The following is a 21,262-nucleotide window of genomic DNA, read 5'->3' as shown; positions in this document are numbered from 1 at the left end:
GGATTTCTAGTGAAAGTTTTAGAAAGTACATACACAGGTGTGTGTGTGTGTGTGTGTGTGTGTGTGTGTGTGTGTGTGGACATATAGTCTGTGCTATATTTACCTGCCAGGCACAGGCAGTGGATAATGTCAATCTGTTAGACATTTTAAAGGAGAGAATCACCAGATTTTATCACAGACTCCAAATCAGATATGCTTCTTTTATGCACTTTGGGCAAATTTGCGGTAATTTTGGAGTTTAGCACAGCTTCTGAAAAAGCTGCCTACTTTGAGCCTATGGGGCAGGGGCAATTTTCCCACCAGACAACGTGGGTACTTTCGTTTTGCTCTTACTTACTTTTGCCCCACAACACCACACTCTTTTCTTACCTAACCTCTTTCTACCTGTGCTGGACCTGCCTGAGCTCTGCACTCTCACCTCCCTCCCTTTTCCTTCCCTGTCTCCGAAAACCCTAGAGAAAGTGTGTCTATTTTAAATCCCTAGACTGCTCTAGCAGTGAAACTAGACAGATTAAGAGATAGGGCATATTTGGCTGAAAGGCAGCTCTTTGCTTTCTTATTATGCTGCTTCCCCTTCCTCTTTTCCCAAATAGATCTATAAACACATGTATTTTCCTGTTTAAATTTAGCAAATTGGTCCTCTGCCTGTGCCTTGATTTAGCCATTGGGCTGAGACTTTCTACTCCCTTTCCTATTGGAATAGGAGGCACGGGGATCTGGAGCTCGAGCTTCCAAATTGAAGCTGGCCTCAGGCCAGGTGACCTTTTCTTTGTAAGTTTTTTTTCCTAAGCGGAGGTTGGGTGGTGGGGGGAGTAGGCTGGGATCGGTTTGGTATTGTTGAGGGGGGAGTGAGGAAAGGAAGGGGGTGGAAGAGAGTGAAGGGCTGTTGTTAAACAGTTTCTTACCGTAAGAGGGAGTTCAGACCTAGATCTTTCCAGTTAATCACACAACAAACTTAGCTCATCGCAATAAAAAGCAGCTCAGAGCTGACTGGCTCTTTTAGACACTGACTCGGAAAGGGATTTTCTTTCACCCGGGCGTCTCTTCCAGTGGGCTCCGCCAGCACATCCAGCAGCACCATGTGGGTGACCAAACTTCTGCCAGTCCTGCTGCTACAGCATGTTCTCCTACATCTCCTTTTGCTTCCCATCGCCATCCCCTATGCAGGTTAGTTTTCTCTTCTTTTATTATTACTATTATTTTTATTTTAGCTCTTTCTTGCTCACTTTACCTTTTCTTTCTAACATTGTCTCTTTGCCCTAGTACCAGCATCCTTAATGCAGTGTGTGACATAGATTCTTTTAAAGCTTTCATTATGCTTTCTTTTGACATCCTTTTTTTTCTGTTTGAAAAGCATTTAAAATGATCAGTGATAATTACTCTGCTCCTCTATCCTTTCCCAACTGACCCTGCCCCATCTCACTTAGCCTCCTATTTGGGGGTTATGGTATAAAGATGAAATGCTACCACTTGCTGGGACTTTGCTGGTTTGGACAAGTTTAAAGCTGAAGAGAGGGTCAGTCTGAAGAGGAGAGAGCGATGGTCAATCAATACAACCAGGATTCATCCTTTTCCAGAGGACAATTTTCCAGGGGACATGGCTCCCCTCTCCCCACATCCCCCAATCCAACATTCAGGGCCAAATTCTGACTCGGTGCAGGTTTTCTTTTGGGCAAGGCAGATTAAACTCTGAGTATAGGCATGTTATAAAAATGAAAGGGAAACCCTCTCTTCTAAGAGCTCATTCTTTCTGGATATAGATGCCTGCCTTTTCGAAACTGAGTGCAAGGAAGGCATAAACTGGGTGACTTTGCTTAAAGCTTCAGACCTGCTCCACTCAGCCTCATACTTTTCCCCCTGAACTGACAGGTTAGGGAGGAGTTGCTTGGGAGCATATACTGCCTAGTAGTTTAGCGATTTCATTTGCTGCTTTTGGAATTTTTCTGTTGTTATAAGGATAAGAGGAAACATCTGTATTTGGATGTATTATCATCGTGGTGGCTGGGATACCAACAGGAGAAGGCAGTGAGCATCAAGAGTGGGCACAGGGGAATAAAAGAATGGAACAAATGCCCAGATGGTAGACATTCCCTTGTAGAAATACAAAACAGAGGATTGGCTATATATTTTGTGATGCATTAAATATGAAATTCATTAGATCTCTCATCCAATTTCTGAGGTAATTCAAGGGTTGAAAACTTCAGGATAATAAAATGAAGGACAAGTCGTTCAACTCACCTGGCTTTCTTCTGTCTTGTGAAGTAGCTTTTCTGGGAAACAACACTGTTTGGGAAGGGTCAATTTGAAAGCATTTAGGTGATTTCTGAAGAGGTGTAAAGGAATTAGCTCAAGCCAAGAAGGTTATCATGCTTGAGATGTGCCAAGTTAAAATAGTTAGAAGACATTTCTGGCTGAAGAGATTTTAAGCATAAATAAATTGAAATCATGGCTAATATTTTAAGGGTTGTCATTTTTAAAGTTAAAAATATTGATGTTCTGAAGTAGAACACGGTTACCTGAAGTCAGCTGTGTGGAAAACCCAAACAGTAGATCAGCTATAGACAATGTCTATTTGTTTTTGGCATGCATGAGGAGGTTTTGGCAGGAGATACACATTTGTAATTATCTTTCACTTTGGCCAATGTTGAAATGACTGCGTTTCCTGAGCATAGGGAGAATGCAGCCCAAGAGTGTGTTGGCAGGCAAGGAGAGGCCAACTGGGAATCACACTATGCTGTGTATAATTCCTGAAGTGGATAATGCTAAAATAGATCATCAAAAGAGGGCCTGCCTTTGTTTGGGTAGCAGGTTTATTTTGATAGCCTTTTTTTTTTTTCCTAATAACCTTCAGAATGGAAAACCTGGGTAGCCCTCTTAGAACATACAGAGAAAGTTTACTCTTTTATATGAACATTTTAGAGCTTGTTTTCTTACTTGTTTTGGTTATACTTTTTGGTTTATTCTATGAATCTATGTACGTATTATACAATAACACGATTTTCAAAAAGAAAGGATACTCTAATAAAGTTGCCAGCCAGTTATGAAGAGAATGCACTATGGAGATAATACTTTATTTAAACAGTTTCTTAAGAAATATTCAATTTAGTGGACACAAGCCATCCTGTAGGAATTGGCCTACATAGAATTACCCTAATCCACTCTCACCTACCTAGAAGTAAATATCTTATCCCCTCTGACAAAGGAAGCATTAAAAGAACACCTATGGTCCAAGAGCTTATGGGACACACACCAATGACAAACAAATGAGAAAGGAACCTACTTTTGTTGAGCAACAGCCATGGACCAAGTTCAAAAAATAAAATAAAATAAAATAAAAAGCTTATTTAATTCTAATAAAATTGGCATTATTGGGCTCATTTTACATGAGGAAACTGAGGGTTAAAGACCTTAATTATCTTATTGTGTTGGCTACCAAGAGGCAGAGCTGAGATTCCTACCTAAATCTATGTAAGTGAAATACTTGCTTTTTTTCCTTTTACTCATATTGAAGACAGCAGCAATGGATGCAAGTGCAACTTACTTTGAACAAATCCACTTTGCTAAATATAAGGAAAACCCTGTGTTAGAAATATTATCCTACCATGGTTGAGGGTTGATTTCTAGCTTAGAGTATCAATCCAGGGTTGGGGGTATATGGCACAAAAAGATGGGTAACGTGGCTGATACCTAAGTCAGGAAAACACAAAGTGGTCAAAAGCCTGGAGGTGAGAATGTGTAAGGTGTATCCTAGAAAGGACAGGTAATCATGCAGCCTGGAGTACTGGGTATGTGAGGGTGAGTAGCATGGACTGTGATTGGAAAAGTTAGATCAGAATAGCATGGACAAGCTTGAATGTTGTGTTAAACCACGTGGATTCTATTCTGCACATCATGGCAGCAGCTGAAAGTTTTTGTATTGGCAAGATATTTGATTGGATTTGTACTTTAGTGTGGTTGCTTCAGTTGCACTTGGAGCAAGTTTTAGTTACAAAAGGATAATGAAGGCAGAGACAAGGAGGAGGCTCCTAATACTGAAACTTGAACAAGAGAGCAGAAAGAAAGGAAAAGAGGGAAATGTTTGGGGAGGATCTTAATCTCTCACTGGACATCACTTCATTCTATAAATCTTCTTGGAAGCAGTTATTACTGCTGTTTCTCAACTGTAAACATTTGATTTAAATCTGACACGATCCTTCAAACCCTTTCTTCTTGACATCAACATTTGAGTTTGTTGTCTTCTTTGAAGAAGGGGAGACAACGGTGAAGTATAAGTCCTTTGAATAAAACAATGGCAATTTGAACTTCTATTTATGATTCTTGTCTCTGGAGAGTTTAAGCTCTCCTGTCACAACCATTCCCCTCCATTAATTATTTGTGTACTTTCATCTTAACATCTTGCCACTTCAAGCTGTTAATCACTAATCATGTGGGTAGGTTTCTCAGAATGTGTGGAGCCAGATTCCTGCTTCTTTCCACACTCTGCAAATCCTTTCCTTGCACTGATTTTCCTTTGAAGTCAATGGTTAGTCCACACGGAGAGGAAAATATATGAGGTATTGAGAGAAATGAGTGTGAGGCCCAGCGACCAGAGGGAGAAATGTGTCTTTCTTCAAGTACCTTGATACATTTGACCCTACTCTCTGTAGATTTTCATTAGGATCCAAATGATATCAGTTCTAAAATAGGGATGCAGGTTCTTCATGAAATTTAGCTCCTTGAATGCTTTCCCATACTAGAAAAAGGCAGAAAAGAACTAATGCAAGTGCAGAAAAGTATGTCAAAATGCAGTGATCTCTCACCCTTTGATTTCATTTCATTACTTTGTTTATAAACTTTGACTAACAGTCACGCACAAGAAATCATAGGGAAAAATTTGATCCAAAGATATTTTTGAGTTTCTTCCCAAATTAAGCTTGACTTTTAGTTGTTTTCAGTGAAATAAGCATCAGTTGTTAATACACATAGAAAAGAAAGTTGAAACTATTTTCAGCAAAGGAATTTTATTTTCAGATGCTGTCTTTGAATGACTTCTGTTTTGAGTTTTTCTTTTATTGAAGAAGAAATTAATATTATAGATTGTGGATCACATGATGCACAATTAGCCAGGACTTCACATTTTTAAGTAATTACTGAAGCAGGAGAAATGACTGAATTGAAAGGCAAAGTATCTGGGTATGAGAAGCAAATAGTGAGAAAGGTATCCTGGTATCTTGTTCCTATTGCCCTCTGATGAAGTTTGTAGTCCCAGACAAGCTTTTTACTCCTATCTATTATCTAGTGAAGGGAAATCATAGATTTATTTGTTTCCCGGAACACTTTTTGATCTTTAGATGAAAGGTAGTGATGAAAAAAATTATCAACAAGTAAGGGCAAACTATTTTTATGAGGTACAACCATACATGAACACATTTCAATAGGACAACTGAGGATCTGTAGGAATAAACACTCTGACAATTCTACAGAGACCACTTTCTTCTACCATAGTCCTCCATGCTTGCTTTCATATTGTGTGGGACTGACAGGAAGCCAGAGCATAGACCAGGGGTCCAATTGCATTTGCCAATTAATAAAATGCATTTATGCAGCACAAACAGTGAACCCTAAGTTAAACCATGGACTATAGTTAATAGTACAATTATAAAAATGTGCTTTCATCAATTGTAGGAAATGTTTCCACACCAATGCAAGGTCTTAATAATAGGGTGGTATAAGGGAACCCTGTGTTTTATGCATGATTGTTCTATAACCCACAACTTCTGTAATATAAATAAATAAATTAATTAAATAAATAAATAAAACTTAAAATGCATTTATGAATTTAATGTTTGTCTTAGAATTTCATATTTATTTTTATGCCATTTTATGCCATTTCCTACCCTTAGGTATACAAAATAAGCACATTACATCTGCCAGCATTACAATAATACATCAGGCCAATTTTAAGTCTATATTTTTAGTTGGAATTCATTTGAGATATATATATATATAAAAATTTCTTCCACTTTGGTGGATACTTATACTTGTTTTTAAATACATTTTATGCATCCATTTACTACTATTTATTTCTAATAAATATTCAAATTTATAAGGAAAATCAGATAATTATTATGCTGTGAAACATTTTGCAGCACCTAGAAACTGACGCATTAAGGTCAAAGGAAGGAATAACTCTTAATGGAAAAACTTATTTCACATTGATACAGACCTGTAATAGAAACCAAAATTTGAAAAGAATTGTACCTTCTTTGCTTGCGAGAATGACTATTTCATCTGTCTTTTACGCAGAAATTAAAGGATTAAATTTCAAAAACAAAACTCAAACATTGCACATTCATGACAGTTTTTATCCACATTGATTTTCAAATATTTGCTCACTGATTAGAGCTCAAAGAACTTTCAGTTCAAAGTTAATATAACTTTCATTTTGTAACTTGAGTAATTGGGGTATTAGCATTTCAGGTAATTAAAGAAAGATTCATTTGGCAAATCAATAAGAATGCTAGAATTATCTGTCTTCCAACATTAATTGAATTACTATCTTTCTGTAAGGTCCACACTTAATAAATAACATATTGATAGTCTATTTGATTGATTGACTTTCTATATTAAAATGTCTTTTAAACTATATCTCTTATACAATAACCATTCCGTCTTGTAGGGCAAAGAAAAAAGTTGGCAATGAAAACATCATTCCAGTAATTGGTACTGGCCTCATGAGATTGTGTTCTGGAGTTTTACAAAGAACAGGAAATTCACAGGCCCTCACATTTTCCCCTTATTTATTATGGATTTTAAGTTAGGTGGACATTAATGAGTAGCATCCTCATGTTTAATAAAGCAAATGGAGCCTGTGGATACTGTGAAACTTAGAGCATGATGCCTTTCTGCTAGCAATATTTCCAAATTTTCCACACAAAAAATGTCACCCTCTTTTCCTGAAAGATTTCACCACATATGAATTCCAGGAATGTATTTCCTGTTCTACCATCATCCAAGTTTCTTTTCTATTGATAGCTCTATGCCAAATCTTCAGAAAATGCTTACAAACAGTATTTTTCACTATCATTCTTAACAATTCTCAGAGAAAGATGGCATCATGAATTTTCAAGAGTGGGAGTTCAGAAGCCGTGAAGCTGGATTTCAAATCTGAGCTCTTCTGAATGGTCAGTTACCTTTTTCCTGTGTTGGCTTCACCATCTTTAAGATGGATGAAATAACCTTGCCTGCATCATTCAGGTGTTCAGAAGAATTGACAGGCTGAGGACAGGCTCATTCCTAACCGTCCTTGTGAAAAGCTGCATTCTGTCAGACATTTTGATCTCCACGGTTTAGATCTTATCTCCGTAGTAAAGATCTACGTCATTAGAAACTGGGTTACTTTGGGCAAGTTGAGAATGAAGAAACAACTTCTTCCTATTCTAAAAATATACTTAATCTTAAGTCTTTTAGGATGTTTTAGCTCTGTTTTTCAGGTTTTTAGTAGGAGTCTTTGTGCTATCTAGGGGCCTTTTAGAATACCTTCATGAAGAAAAATGATATCACTACATTAAAGGATGAAGTTTTACATGCATTTGATTTACAGCACTTGGCTTGAACTCAACACAAACAGTTCAGGGATACTAAGAAATAGTTCTCAAAAGCACAGAAAACATTTATGTAATAAATGAGAAAGGAAGGGCTGAAATATGAATAGTACTGTAAAGAGCAAGGCAGAAGAATTTATTCAATGCACAATTTTTAGTAAGAAGTTTCTCACCTGTCTTTGAAATTGGTTTATCTAATTAATACTATAACTTACATAAGGATCAATTATAAAAGGAAATGAAAAATTTAATTTTAAAGTATGAAATGACGTGCTTCTGGCATTTATACTTGTGTTTTTGCTGTTATGTATTTCTTTAGAGTGAACTCTGTCCTAATTTCTGAAAGCATCCTTCATTTGGAAGAATGTAGATCAGTGATTCTACATGACAGATTTTTTGTTTTTCCATAACTACAATATCCCTCTATTGCTCTTCACTATCTGAAAATATCATTCTCCTCTTCACCACACCCCAACCCCCCCACCCCGAGGTTGAATATTTTGTCAGATAAAATCGTTAACTTGTAGATGATCCTTAAGGACATTTTTTTTCTGTAAGAATTTTAAAGGCAATTCCCTCATTTTTTTTTAAAAATAGAGGGGCAGAGGAAAAGAAGAAATACACTTCATGAATTCAAAAAATCAGCAAAGACTACCCTAATTAAAGAAGACCCATTACTGAAGATCAAAACCAAAAAAATGAACGCTGCAGACCAATGTGCCAATAGATGTGTGAGGAATAAAGGACTATCATTCACTTGCAAGTAAGCGATATCGTATCATTCTTAGAATAATTTTCCAGATACAGCATGTGGTCATTATGATCATGTTTTGTTGTATTCAATGTAATTTGCCCTTAAAATTATAAGCTTGACTAGTTTTAATTTATTACAACAGAATACTTAACTCTTAGTTGATGGAAATAAGGCTTGAATAAGAGACAGCACATAAACTGTTATCTTGTAGAATACACAGTGGTTGTGGTTGTGGGATTTATGTTTTCTCGTCTTATGAACAATTGAACTATAGGAACTAAAATTCGATTGGATTTACTTTTATCTCCCCAACCACTTGAAATATGCTGTTCAGAGTAAACATGTTTTTTTTTTTGTTTGTTTGTTTTGTTTTGTTTTATGCCTCGGAAAAAGAATGGAGAAATTTTCAGAGTATTAACTGAGCAACAGCTAAGATTTATTCCAACTTCTGTCTTTGTCTTTAGGGATTTAAATAAAAGGTGTTAAGAAAATTAGATAAAAACTAGAGAGTTTTGTGTCAGCAGCAGAAGCTGTTTAAAAGGATGTAGGGGGTAGTGGTGATAAAGATGATGACGTTTTAGGTGAAGAGTGACAGGACAATTAGAATGGAGAGATTCTTATCTTGTGACAGTCCCCAAATGGCCTCAAAGGGAAGAATCCAATGATTGCAGAGAATAGTACTTTTAGTTTGGGGCCATGAAAATGATAATTTCATCTGAATAGTCCCTCAGACTGCCAGAGGAAGATGCAATTCCTAGTTCTTTCTCGTAAACATTCCCTCCCTTCACTTCATTGCTCCCCTATTCCATCCACCCCCTGCCCCCTTTTACAGGATTACACATGAAACCCAGTAATTGTGAATTCTACTCTATTACATTTGGATGGTGATGCATAATGTGAACATGGGGTTCAGTAATGTCAGAAAGAGAGATTCTAATTTCATCCTGCTTTTCTCAGCAAAATGAGTGTTATGGGCATAAGGGAAAAGGACATGGCCCAAGAAACTCAACAGATATAGGGGGGAAGAGGAGTGGAGAGACTATCTCCTTTCTATTCACTTAAGTCTCCTCTGGAAGCATTTTTATTGCCAAACTGCCACTTTCAGGAAGATATTTCCTGGCAAGGAGAGTGGGGAATTGACTTTGCAAGAATATTTCTATAATTCTTTTACATTCCCTGACTTGGCTATGAAAGCCTTGAGATTGTTTAAAAATAAATTAGGGAAAACTACTTTCAATCAACCTGTCAGCTGCTTAGATTTATGGAGATGTTCTTCTGGCAATTAAGGAGGTTGGATTTGCTGTATTTTCCTATCTCACTGTTGGAAGGTTGGGGTAAAGGGTATGGGTGAGCCACATTACTCATTGTAGATTTTTAACTTTGAATCTGACAATGAGAGTACCTTGGAGCCACAAAACAGAAAAATACTGGTACCCTTCAATTCTCACATTAGCCTTATGCTTCAAGTTTTTTTAAGCTTTCTTTTTGTTTTATTTAGTAGAAAGTAAAATAATTTTGCCACTTCCAAGAACCCATGTGACCTGATCAATAAATCTTCACATAACCTCTGTAAATGAGGTTTCATACTTTCTTACCATATTCTGGTTGAATTATATTTAGTCCCCAGATTTATGTCAACCTGTCCAGGAAACTGCAGGTAGTATTAGCTATGGACAGCCAAAGTTCTTCTGCCCAGATATGGTATTTATCTTCCTCCGCCTCTATCCCAAATAAATAAACATCTGTATGGAATTACTTAATGCATGAGTCATTCAGAATTGAATGGACAAATTGTGATACCCTGATACTAGGTTCTTAATGAATCAAAGGATCCTGTTTGCAGACTTGTTGGGAGGACAGAACCATTGAAATGCTTGATAGGTGAAATCATCTGTGAATTGAGTGGAACATTCTCAAACACCGTTTCATTTTGAGAAGTTATCAATCAACAATATTGATTTTACAGGGATTCAAGTTCCTCTTTGCTGGGTAGGAAAGATAACCAGAATGCCTGAAGTTGTTCAGAAAATCATTAATTCATGAATTGACTTCGGGGAAGAAAATAGGGTGCTTTTCTCTTCCATCCACGGCTGATTAACTAGAAATGGGATTGCCCTCCTGCCATAAACAGCTAGAAAATTGGACAAATATTGAAAGGAAGATAATCATTAAAATACGGCTAAGTTGAAGATCTTAAAATCAAACTTTAGAGAAGATGCAACTCATGGAATTTAACGGTTTGGGACTATTCCATGCGGAAGTGTAGAATAGTACATGGAAACACTTTCCTGAGAACATATGAAATCAGCAAACCAGAAACCTTGTCACCTACTTCCCAGATGGCACTACTTTTGCATTTACAGAGGCAAATCTTGCGGGTTCCTGATGGGACTCACAAACCGTTTAAGAAAGGGGGAAAAAGAAAACCATCCTCATCTGCAGTGTGACCTCACATCATAACCAGAAGAAAAGTATTTTCTATATATGTGGCACATTTTTATCTTAATGTGAAGTTAAGTGACAGGTTATTGACTTCAGTAACTAAAATTTCTCTTCTGAGGTTTAATTTTTATTTTTATTTAATTACTGTGCCTTCAAGGTTATTCACAACTTCCCACAACTGCCCTACAATAGTAAATATAAAATCTTTTGCATAAGTTTACAGTCTAACTAACCAAAATTCAAGTGTACTTTTAGCTAATTCTCTATTACCAAGTCATTTTGTCATGGCTGCAAAAGTTACTTTTGTAATTTCCTTTCAGTTAACATTTCAGTTATAAAATATTCTTGAAAGCAAGTATTTTTAAATATATTTATGTAAATCAGAGCATAAAGTTTATGAATATAATTTTTGAAGTTATTTGCATGTAGAATGAAACATAAGTGACAAAATAATAAATAATGAATATCAAATAATAAATATATTATTTGATAATGTCTTTAGAATTTTTTTGTAAAAGTTATTTCCCCTTATTTAAAATTCATTTAAAAGTTGTCAGGATTCTAAGAAATCGAAGACTAATTTGAAATATCTAAAATTAGAAGAAAATTATGTTCTCAAAAATACATTATATGAAATGGAAGAGAAAAATTCTTACTCAAGAATGGATATTTTTATATAGTGGCATTCAAATTAGCATAAACATGGTAGGAAGGAACATTTTAATTGTGGAAATTGTCTTCCACTCCTTAAGGGAGTGGAAGACAATTCAAAATTTCAATTTTATTCCCTCTATTGTAAAGGAATGGTAATATTTACTATGTTGAAAATTTTATCACAGTACTTTGCTATTCTTAGTTCAGGGATTTTTGTACTACTTATAACTTACAGAAAAACTTCTTCACTGAAAAATAACAACAAATATAATACTAATCCATAGGAATAATAATTGTAGGAATAACATATATCAATCATTTTCTTCTGTATAATATAACAAAAGCATATTCTCAGTGATATTAACAATTTTTTAAATTAAGAATGTTTATCTGAGCTAACCTGTTTATGAAACATTGGCTTAAATAAATAGCTGCCTTCATATCACTATTTTCCTAGACTTTAATATGCTTTGTAACTCACCAAGAAGGGATAGTATATGCAAAATTTTCCAAACTTACTTGTCTAGAGATCTCTCTGTCTAGGAGGGACTTTTGGGAGGTGGTGATTTATCTAATGTACTTTAGGAAATAACCCTTTAGAATGTACTTAATACAGTTACCAACTTTGGAACTTAATCAATCATGATATTCCAGATATAATTGTCCATGTATAGTTGGCAACAAAATATTCCAACCTGCTGCATACTTTCAAAAAAGTCTTCAGAAATAATCCAAGCACTTTGATTACATACTGATTTTGCTGCTTGAAGCCTTCATTTTCTAAAAGTAGTAGAATAAATGAGAACATTGCAAATAGTATTCAATCTGATATTTAAATCCATGCCTATGAAAACTTAATTTTGTTCTTATTTGGCCATCCTGTGGTAGGGTCAATTATCACTCATGTTTTCATTACGTATGTATAAGAATGCATCCATTTTATATTGCCCTCCTTGGTAAACCCTGTGTCCATCTTTTAAAAACTGTATAAATAGTAGTATTCCTTCTTTTCATTCAGATATTTTTTTCAGGGCCTTTGTTTTTGACAAAGCAAGAAAACGATGCCTCTGGTTCCCTTTCAACAGCATGTCAAGCGGAGTGAAAAAAGAGCTTGACCATGAATTTGACCTCTATGAAAACAAAGGTAACTGACTTCTCCCTAGAATAGTTCAAATTGAAATAAAGTATTAAATGTATGTTTGTAATTTCCTGCCACAGTGTCCTTTCCTGCTGATTTTTCTATGCTGGATCTGTTATATAGTCTGTTAGGACATTAAGGAACATGAAACTGGTGTGCCTTGACTATTTTTACAATGGTACTTTAGGTTAAAGAGAGCATCTCCCAAACTTCCTATAATCTAGATTTTATTTTTCTCTTTTATTTTTCCCCTAGGAGCATCTCCTAAAACTGTTATTCTGCATGTTCATTTTAGAAAATACCACCTTAAGTTATTAGTTCAGATACCTTATATTACAGCAAAATTTGAGCTTACTATAATATTTTAAAGCTTAGCAACTCTGGATAGCTACTCTAAGTTATAGTGACTATTGCTGATACAAATGAAATGAGGAGACTTTGGGAAAATTATAATATTTGTCTACATTTGAATCTATTCTTAACAATTTATTTTTTAAATAAAATCTTAAAATGAGGAATGGAGACTACACTTCTGATAATTTGTCTACTTTAGTGTCTGGATATTGCATTCACAAGGTATTTACTTTGTTCAAAGGAAATATCATAAAATGATATACCTGAAAAATGTTAAATGAATATACATTTTATAAATTAAACCTATTATATAAGATAATTAATGAATTGCAATTATAATAAAATTTACTCCAAGTTTAATGTTTTCTTAAATGATACTATGTTCTATTAAATTTGGATATTTGTTACTATACGCAGATATTTTCAGATTAGAAGGGTAGACATGTAAATAATTTTGAAAATAAATTCATGATAGAGAATAAGATAATATCCACATACCCCAATAATTCTACAAATCCTAACATAATTCATGGTCTAGAATGAGATCATTCTTACTTCATTCTGCTAAAGATTACTTGTACTATCATTTGACAGGAAGATAAAACTTATTGCATTTTGGTTGCCCTGTGATTGGGTAGCAGAAATTTAGCAAAAAATATTAGGAAAATAATAATCAACCTTTTATAGTTATCTTACACATACTCATATACACACACAAACCTGCAAAATTTTACCAAGATAAAGACAAATTAATTTTATTATTTTAAAACAACTTTCTGAACCCAATATAGGTTTAAAAATCACTGAGTTTTTGCTTTTAATATTTCTTTAACATGGTTTATATATTTGAACAACTCACATCTGACAAATCAAATGCAAGTGGTCAGTTCAGTATATAAACTAATCTCTGCAGTTATCCATGTATATATACACAATATTAAAATCTCTCAAAAGTCTGTTGTGGTTGTTTTGGATTATTCAGATGCTGGATTATTTTGAAAACACTAAAAGAAACTTTAGGAAAGAAATTTCAGTGTTGTATGAAATAGTTTACAAGAGTTACTTTACCTACAGTAGGTTTGAATAGAAATTTACTTTACTTTTTCTCTAATAAATAGAGCATCTGTTTCTTATAGTTACAACATTTCTCTTCTGCTTCCTTTCAACAGACTACATTAGAAACTGTATCATTGGTAAAGGAGGCAGCTACAAGGGAACGGTGTCTATCACTAAGAGTGGCATCAAATGTCAGCCCTGGAATTCCATGATACCACATGAACACAGGTAAGAACAGCATGAAGAACAGAGATGGAGCCTCTCTTTTTCATATGTGCTAACAATGTCACATTAGCCCTTCAGAATAATCCTACAAATGCATTATAACTTAGCTGATTTAGCTGAATTTTATTAGGCCAAGACTTATGTGAATTCATGCCTGATGTTTAGCAAAAGATAAATTTATCTTTGAGATGTGGTGTAACATAACTTAATGCCTCAATTTATAGGTCTTGCTGTTTGTGAAGACTAATGAAAACTAATTTTTTTAAAAAGGAAAGATTTCTTTCTTACTCTCTTTGACTTCAAGAAGGTATAGCACAAGGCAGCTGAACGGCCTGACTGCAATACACCCTGAGGCAAATCAGACTCTAACCTTACCTCAGGCCTGAGTCTTCCTTAACCTTGGTGGTTCTCAGTCTGGCTGCACATTAAAATCACCTGCTGTGGAACTCTTAAAGAATCCCACCGCCCAGGCTGCAACACATAGACCAATAAAATCAGAACCTCTTGGGGAATAACTCAAGCATCAGTGTTTTTTAAAAGCTCCCCAGATGATTCCAAAGTGCAGCCAGTGTTGAGAAACATAGTTAAAAACTCTTGCTTTGGATTGACCAGCCTTTCCTTTCAAACTATTGCTTAATGACTGGGGAAAACATCTCATTCCTTGGAAATTTAATGTCTACACTTAAAAGAAGAATTGTGTTCATTTTAACAGATGAATCCTATTTAAAGACAAGTAAACATAACATTCATAGGCTCATTGGATTGAGAGTTTTAACCATTATGGATAGAAACATAGATACCAATACCTAGTACAGAATTGAACCTGGTCACAGATTTTCAGCACTTATTTCAAAAATAAATTTAACAAGAATTAATGCAGTTTCAAACAGCTGTCTCCTGGTTATTAAATGCATCAGAAGATTTAAAGGTGGTGCAACTTAGATATAGTATTTCTCTTTTCCCTAATGTGTAAAGATCAGAATATATAACCTTTCTGGGGGGAGTTTCCCATGTGTCAAGTTCCTTCTTTATCTCTTTTAACCCTCACAAGGACCACACAGTGTCGGTGCATTTATTAGTTCTATTTTATTTATAATGAAATGGAAGCACAAAGATCCTTAGTAGCTTGCTCACAGTTATAAACAGTCAGTGGTATGGCCAGAATGTAAGCCCAGGCAGTGTGCTGATTCTATAATGTGCACTCTTAACACAGGATGCGGCACACTCGGCCCACCCGTCGGGCCCAGGCTGTGATTGTTTTGTAATAGTCCTGATAACTTTGACTTGATGAATCCCTGTTTTATTCCATTCCATAGTTGATGGCATAAATTTGCAAGATAATCTAATTCAATAAACAGAAATGGTTAATTAGCCCACACTGGGATCAAATGTGTGATCTTGGTCTATTTTACCCAAGCCAATGAGTGTCCAAGCAGATCAGCTCTACAGTGTTTCAATAATAGAAAACAAAAATTTTTCCAAATTAGTTACTCACAACACTTTGGAGCACCTCTGAAGCATAGATTTATCCTTCTATTTAAAAAAATATAATTGGTTCTGTTTTCTGTTGATTTTCATGGCATCACCCCCTCATAGTGAAGAAAATGTTTTATTTAAATTGATATATCTCACCTTGAAGAAAGTGTTTTTTTCATGAACAAAGGAATAGCATTTGAAATTAATCATACCTCAGTCCACTAGAATGCACAGGACTGACCCAGTAGAGGTCTTATTTCAACCCAAATTCTCCATGATTGTGATTCTCTGCTAGAGGAGTAGATGTGTAATAGATCTCCCTGAGAACTGGTTTCACAGTCAATCGGCTATTTTACCAACAAACATTTCCTTGTGATATAGAGTTTTGCGGCTAGAAGATCCTGCATATTAATCAAATCCTTTTTTGTATACAGTGGAGCAGCACTTAATTTTCATCAATTAGCAACTCATTGGAATATTTCATGATAGCATAATACTTTTAAGTCAAGTGTTAACTAAAGATACATTTTATGAGAAATGGGAAAAGGAATAGGGAGTGATTTATTGTTGACTCCCTAAATTGAAATATTTTACAAGTGGCTTAATGGGAAGATGATGATAGATGATGAAATTAGTATAGAAGCTTAACCAGAAAATCAGGTGACCTGATATCTACATCTGTATTCTTCATTGGCCACCCAACGTTCGTTAATGAAGCAATGATGAAATAGATCAAGTTTCCTATAAACAGTGTTCATATTAAAAGAAAAGACAGAGAGGCTAGCACCCAGAGGATCTAATTTATAGTTCAAAGTATATTTGGATCTAACCCAATTGTAAATATTTCCTCACTTATTTCTCTTAAAACCTTGCTAATAGTAAGGATAGAGAACTGAAAATACTATGCATACCAATAAAAGCTTATTTTAGAGCCCACTGACTACCACAGGACTTGTATGTATCAGGTTCTTATAACAATTTGTTGAATGAACACAAAAAAGTGAAAAGAGCAGGGCTAGGCTTCATCCTCCGCCAGGTATGGGATGCTAAAGAAACGCAGGCCTAACACCACAGGAAGCAAGAGAAAATCGGTCAACTTTAGTACAAGGTCATATACCCCAGAGAATGAAGAAGAGAATGACTTAGACTGCTATTTACCCTCCAGGTCCTAAAAATAAATTTGATATGCTTGATACTGAATTGTGGAAATAAGCCCATCTTTGCTCTTCATTTTTTCGTTTTATTATCTCCGGGGGGAAACTTTATTTGTCTTTCAGCCATATCTGGTTTTCATTTCTACTTTATCTCTTTTCCTTTCCCCTGTATTTTTCCTACTAACCCTTTGATTCATTCATGCTACTTCTTTACAGTTTCTTTATGGCTTTACAAATCCACTGGAAAGTATGTGCTTGTATTTCTGTGTGGATGTGTCTATATATATGGAAAAATTCTTCTTTAAAACTGTAGCTATTTAATATGTAGTGTATTTAACATTTACTAAAGCCACTATCTAGTTTCCTAAGTAAATGTAATATATAAAATGATACAGGAAAAGGGACCTTATAATAATCTAGTTCACCCTATTCATTTTATAGTGAAGAAAGTTGAAACCCAGAAAGTAAATAAATTGTTTTAAGACTAAAATCATGTAGCAGGATAGTGAAATATTTGGACAACAATGTAGGTTTTTGTGATTAACAATAACTTTTTCTTATCACTCCATCGTGCCATTTTTTTTACATAAAATATGAGTTGAAGCAGAATCTTTTTAAATTTGATCAATCCATTGTTTTATGAAAAGATATAAAGTATCACCTTTATTTCAAAAAATGAGTATTTTCATGATAAATTTACCCTGAAAAGTTGGAGAAGAGGCAAAAAGGAAAGAAAATAAATTTTAATCAATGGCACAAACAAAAGATGTCATAGATTATTCTAGAATGATGGGACTAAAACTAACACAAAAGACAAATGACTTCATTTTCCTTTGAAAAGTCATTACTGTTAGAAACTGTGAATCATGATAACCTTTAGCTGTGTTATAGTTTTTTGGCCTAATGCCGTTTTTCTTTCCCTATATCTAAAATGCTATGAAGTAAGGCTATAAAGCCTATTTAAAGACACTTTGGAGTTGCATAATGTTATATTTAATAGGGTTCTTGAACAAGTTTAGTGAGTAGTATCTTAAAATAGACTCTTTTTTGACCAATAATTCATGTTTCTGAGGACTTAACTCTTTGGTTAAGTCCAAATGAAAGAATTTTATTGCATCTTATTGCTTGGTACCAGATATCTGTATTCACTTTGTGTCACCACATAAAGAAAAATTATTATTTCTTCAATAGAAGTTTCAATGGGTAGGGAGCCTATGTGAGTCATATTTACTGAGACTAAAATTCCTGGAGGTTCCTTTAATTTAAATATCATCTAGAACTCAGAGATCATTAAACATAGAAATAAAGTTTATATCAAAATACTAGTCTGAATATTATAAACATTACTGGATTCTAAACAGTGTTTATTAGTATAGTATTATCTTTAGATGTATATACTTTATTATGATTTCTTAAGTACAGTCTAGCAGACAAATTCTTTTTTGCTGCTGTGTTAAAATATGTTATGCAAAAGTATCAGGCACTAGAAATTTTAAGTGCAAGCAAGCTATTGTAGTCCCTGTCCCTAAGGTCTTGCTATTGTGAACTAAAACTGGAATTACCAAGCCTCAATCAGTCAGAATTACCAAAAGTTTAAGAAAATAAGCAATTCTGTTCTTTACCATGTCTAGAGTAGACTACGGAGTGGAATGTACTTAAAAATAGGTAGCATTTATTAAATGCCAAATATACTGTCATCTATTTTAACTTCTAAAACAACCATTTAAGGCGTAAGATGTTATGAAGTATCGTTATACTGTACAGGTAAACTAACGTAGGCTGAATGAGGCTAAATTACTTGTCTGGGATCTCAGTAAGAGAAAGAGCTGAAATTGGAGTCTGGGTTTAATCTAATTTTGTTCATGTTATTTTGTCAATTGGTTTCTCAATTGTACAGAAAAAGGGGCTCTTCTGTATAAGAAAAGCAAAAAACAAACAAGTATTTATCTTGGATAAGCAGTGAAATAGAGAGAGAGCTCCAGGTTGATTGCAGTCTCCTCCCTTTTCTCAAGTGGACTTGTTCAATCACTTGTTGCCTTTTAGTGGAGCTCTGACATTGTGGTTCAAACAACCTCAGTTAAGTTCTAGAGTGTTTTGGCTCTTAGCAAAACCAGAGGCTAATCATTCTTAACTCGATGTTGAATGTGGAAATCCAGTTAGGTTAATGTTTACAAAAATGTTACTATTTAAGAATGGATGGGAATGATAGAATTCAAGTTAAAATACATGGTGGTCTTAAGGAAAATAAAGGATTTCTCTAATTTCAGGAAAAACCTGCCCACTAGTTAGTAAAATTAAGAGAACAAAATAAAGTTGCATGCTCTTATACTGTAATGATTATCATTTTAAAACTAGCTTTTTGCCTTCGAGCTATCGGGGTAAAGACCTACAGGAAAACTACTGTCGAAATCCTCGAGGGGAAGAAGGGGGACCATGGTGTTTCACAAGCAACCCAGAGGTACGCTACGAAGTCTGTGACATTCCTCAGTGTTCAGAAGGTAAATGAACCTGAACGCCATGTGGGGCACTCTGTTCCCCCATGTGTGGAACTGTAACACGCATTACAAGTTAACAGATACGAGCAAATCACAATAAATATGCTGTTTATTCGAATGCAATTATACATAATTATTGGAGCCTTTTTATATGATGTTTTTAAAGCTATCTGATTTTCACTAGATTAATGCAAAATAGTGGAGCAAGTGATCATTTTGAATTTCAGCAGAGCCCCTGGGGATAGTAAAGGAGTGTAGTTATTCAAATACTGTCTTGAGCTCACATACCTCAAAATCTACTCCCATACATCACCGAAAAGGTGCCGAATGGAATTTAGCCCCTTATTAGTAATGCTTACTCTGTTCGTTTGGCCCCAGCTTCTGCAGAAATTTTGTCAAACCTACTCTGAAGTAGTGTGGCAAGGATATATGGCCCCAGAAGAAAATAGGAGAGGGGTTCACTGGGAGCATGAAATTCCTATGTGTTTTGGTGAAAATGTGACTAGGACCGAATTTGACACACAAACTGGAGCTGAGTACCAGTCAAAATAATGTCTGAAGAGAGCGAAGCAGTGGATCCCAAGCTGTCTTGAAGGCAGCACTCTAAATCCATGTCTATGCTTTTTTACTTCCTCTCGCAGCATAAATGGGCTTTATCCTTGCTTTTGCAGTGGAAAACTGAATGACTGACAAGATGGAGCAGTAACCATGTCTGCATTGTACGAGGTTTTATTTTCTTAGTTACCTGGCTACTGAATAGCTGGGTTTTTTAGTTCTGTGAGAAACTCTAAAATTCTAAAAGTCCAAATGAATTTGGATTAAGCTCTGTTAGAAATTTAGTAGGATTTTGAAGTACTAGGGGGTGGGGGTTTGTTGGAATGCTGTCCAATTTTTATGGTAAGATACCTGTTTGTTGTTAAACAAAAACAGTTTTGTTTTTTTTTTTTTGCATTTTTTTCTCCAAATACATTTTATAATAGGCTGATATTTATCACATAAAAAGTAAAGGCCATTGTTAGGTAATTGTCACAGAGAAAGTGAATTTGTTTTTTTGTTATTAAAGTCCTTTATTTCGTGTGCTAGAGCCGTTTCCACTTCTGTTTGTAAATTCTCACTTTCCATTCCATATCATATTCTGTTCACTACAACCTTCCTCATTGTTTTCTTTTCTTTTAAAATAATAAACTTTTTATATGTGATAACATTATGAACAAGTCTGTTTTGTATGAATAAGTCTGTAATTGATATTTGTCTTAAATTTACACATCAAAGGAAAAACATCCCTACTTTTAGGGGCATCTCTAGTATCACAATTTTCTGAGGTTGAAAGTCATTGGCAAGGAATTTTGCTTATGGTTTTGCTTGGCCTGGCAAAGTGTTTTCAAAGTTAAGTAACTTGGTCAAGTTACAAACAACTTAGCGTTTATTCTACCCACCTAGCCCTTGTGGGAAGGTGATTTTTCAACCCCTGGCTTATAAGAAAAACCTTCGTCAAAATCCACTGACATAGATTTGCACTGATTGATGGGCAACCAAAAATTAAAAAGTGCTAGAAAAACAGTCATTGAGAAAATCATATTTCCAGTTTGTCTCATCTCATCAGAATGTAACTCCCCATAATATCCTATATAAATTGAGGTCACCGCACCTCCCTTAGTAAAGGGCACAACTCATTATTATTATTGGTACATGATGCTATGGTTGCCGTGGCACTAAAAGTTGCCTATATACTCTTTCTGGAAACAATTAGAGGTATGACAATAGTAGAATAATCCTCTTGTGAGAGAGGTGAACCAAGACCTGCCCTGTAGGGTAAACGTATTTCAGGGAGTGTGAACTGAGCTGTGATATGTAAATTCAAGCTAAAATGCACAATGTTTTATCAGGGTTGTAATGAAGAGGATCCAAAATAAGAAGCATTTTCAATGCAT

The 21,262-nt window shown here is 35.0% G+C and overlaps 1 protein-coding gene across 4 annotated transcripts in view; it reads left to right on the top strand.

Annotated features, from left to right (window-relative positions):
- Positions 1–693: 693 nt before the first annotated feature.
- HGF (hepatocyte growth factor) overlaps positions 694–21,262 on the top strand; it is a 75,049-nt gene continuing 54,480 nt past the window's right edge. For 2 of the 4 annotated variants that reach the window (XR_005217007.1, XM_037836522.1), the window contains exons 1-5: positions 939–1,167; positions 8,181–8,346; positions 12,465–12,577; positions 14,095–14,209; positions 19,192–19,334. Coding sequence is in view for 3 of the 4 variants with exons in the window: in XM_037836522.1 (XP_037692450.1) it covers positions 1,080–1,167; positions 8,181–8,346; positions 12,465–12,577; positions 14,095–14,209; positions 19,192–19,334 (625 nt within the window). In the remaining variant the exon portion in view is untranslated. Of the gene's footprint in view, positions 772–938; positions 1,168–8,180; positions 8,347–12,464; positions 12,578–14,094; positions 14,210–19,191; positions 19,335–21,262 lie in introns of those variants that run through there. The other 2 variants (XM_037836523.1, XM_037836524.1) reach the window with 2 other exon arrangements.

Source organism: Choloepus didactylus, chromosome 5, assembly GCF_015220235.1.
Source record: "Choloepus didactylus isolate mChoDid1 chromosome 5, mChoDid1.pri, whole genome shotgun sequence".
Lineage (NCBI taxonomy): Eukaryota > Metazoa > Chordata > Mammalia > Pilosa > Megalonychidae > Choloepus > Choloepus didactylus.
Note: the sequence above shows the minus strand (reverse complement) of the source record. Positions and strands in the feature narration are given on the sequence as shown.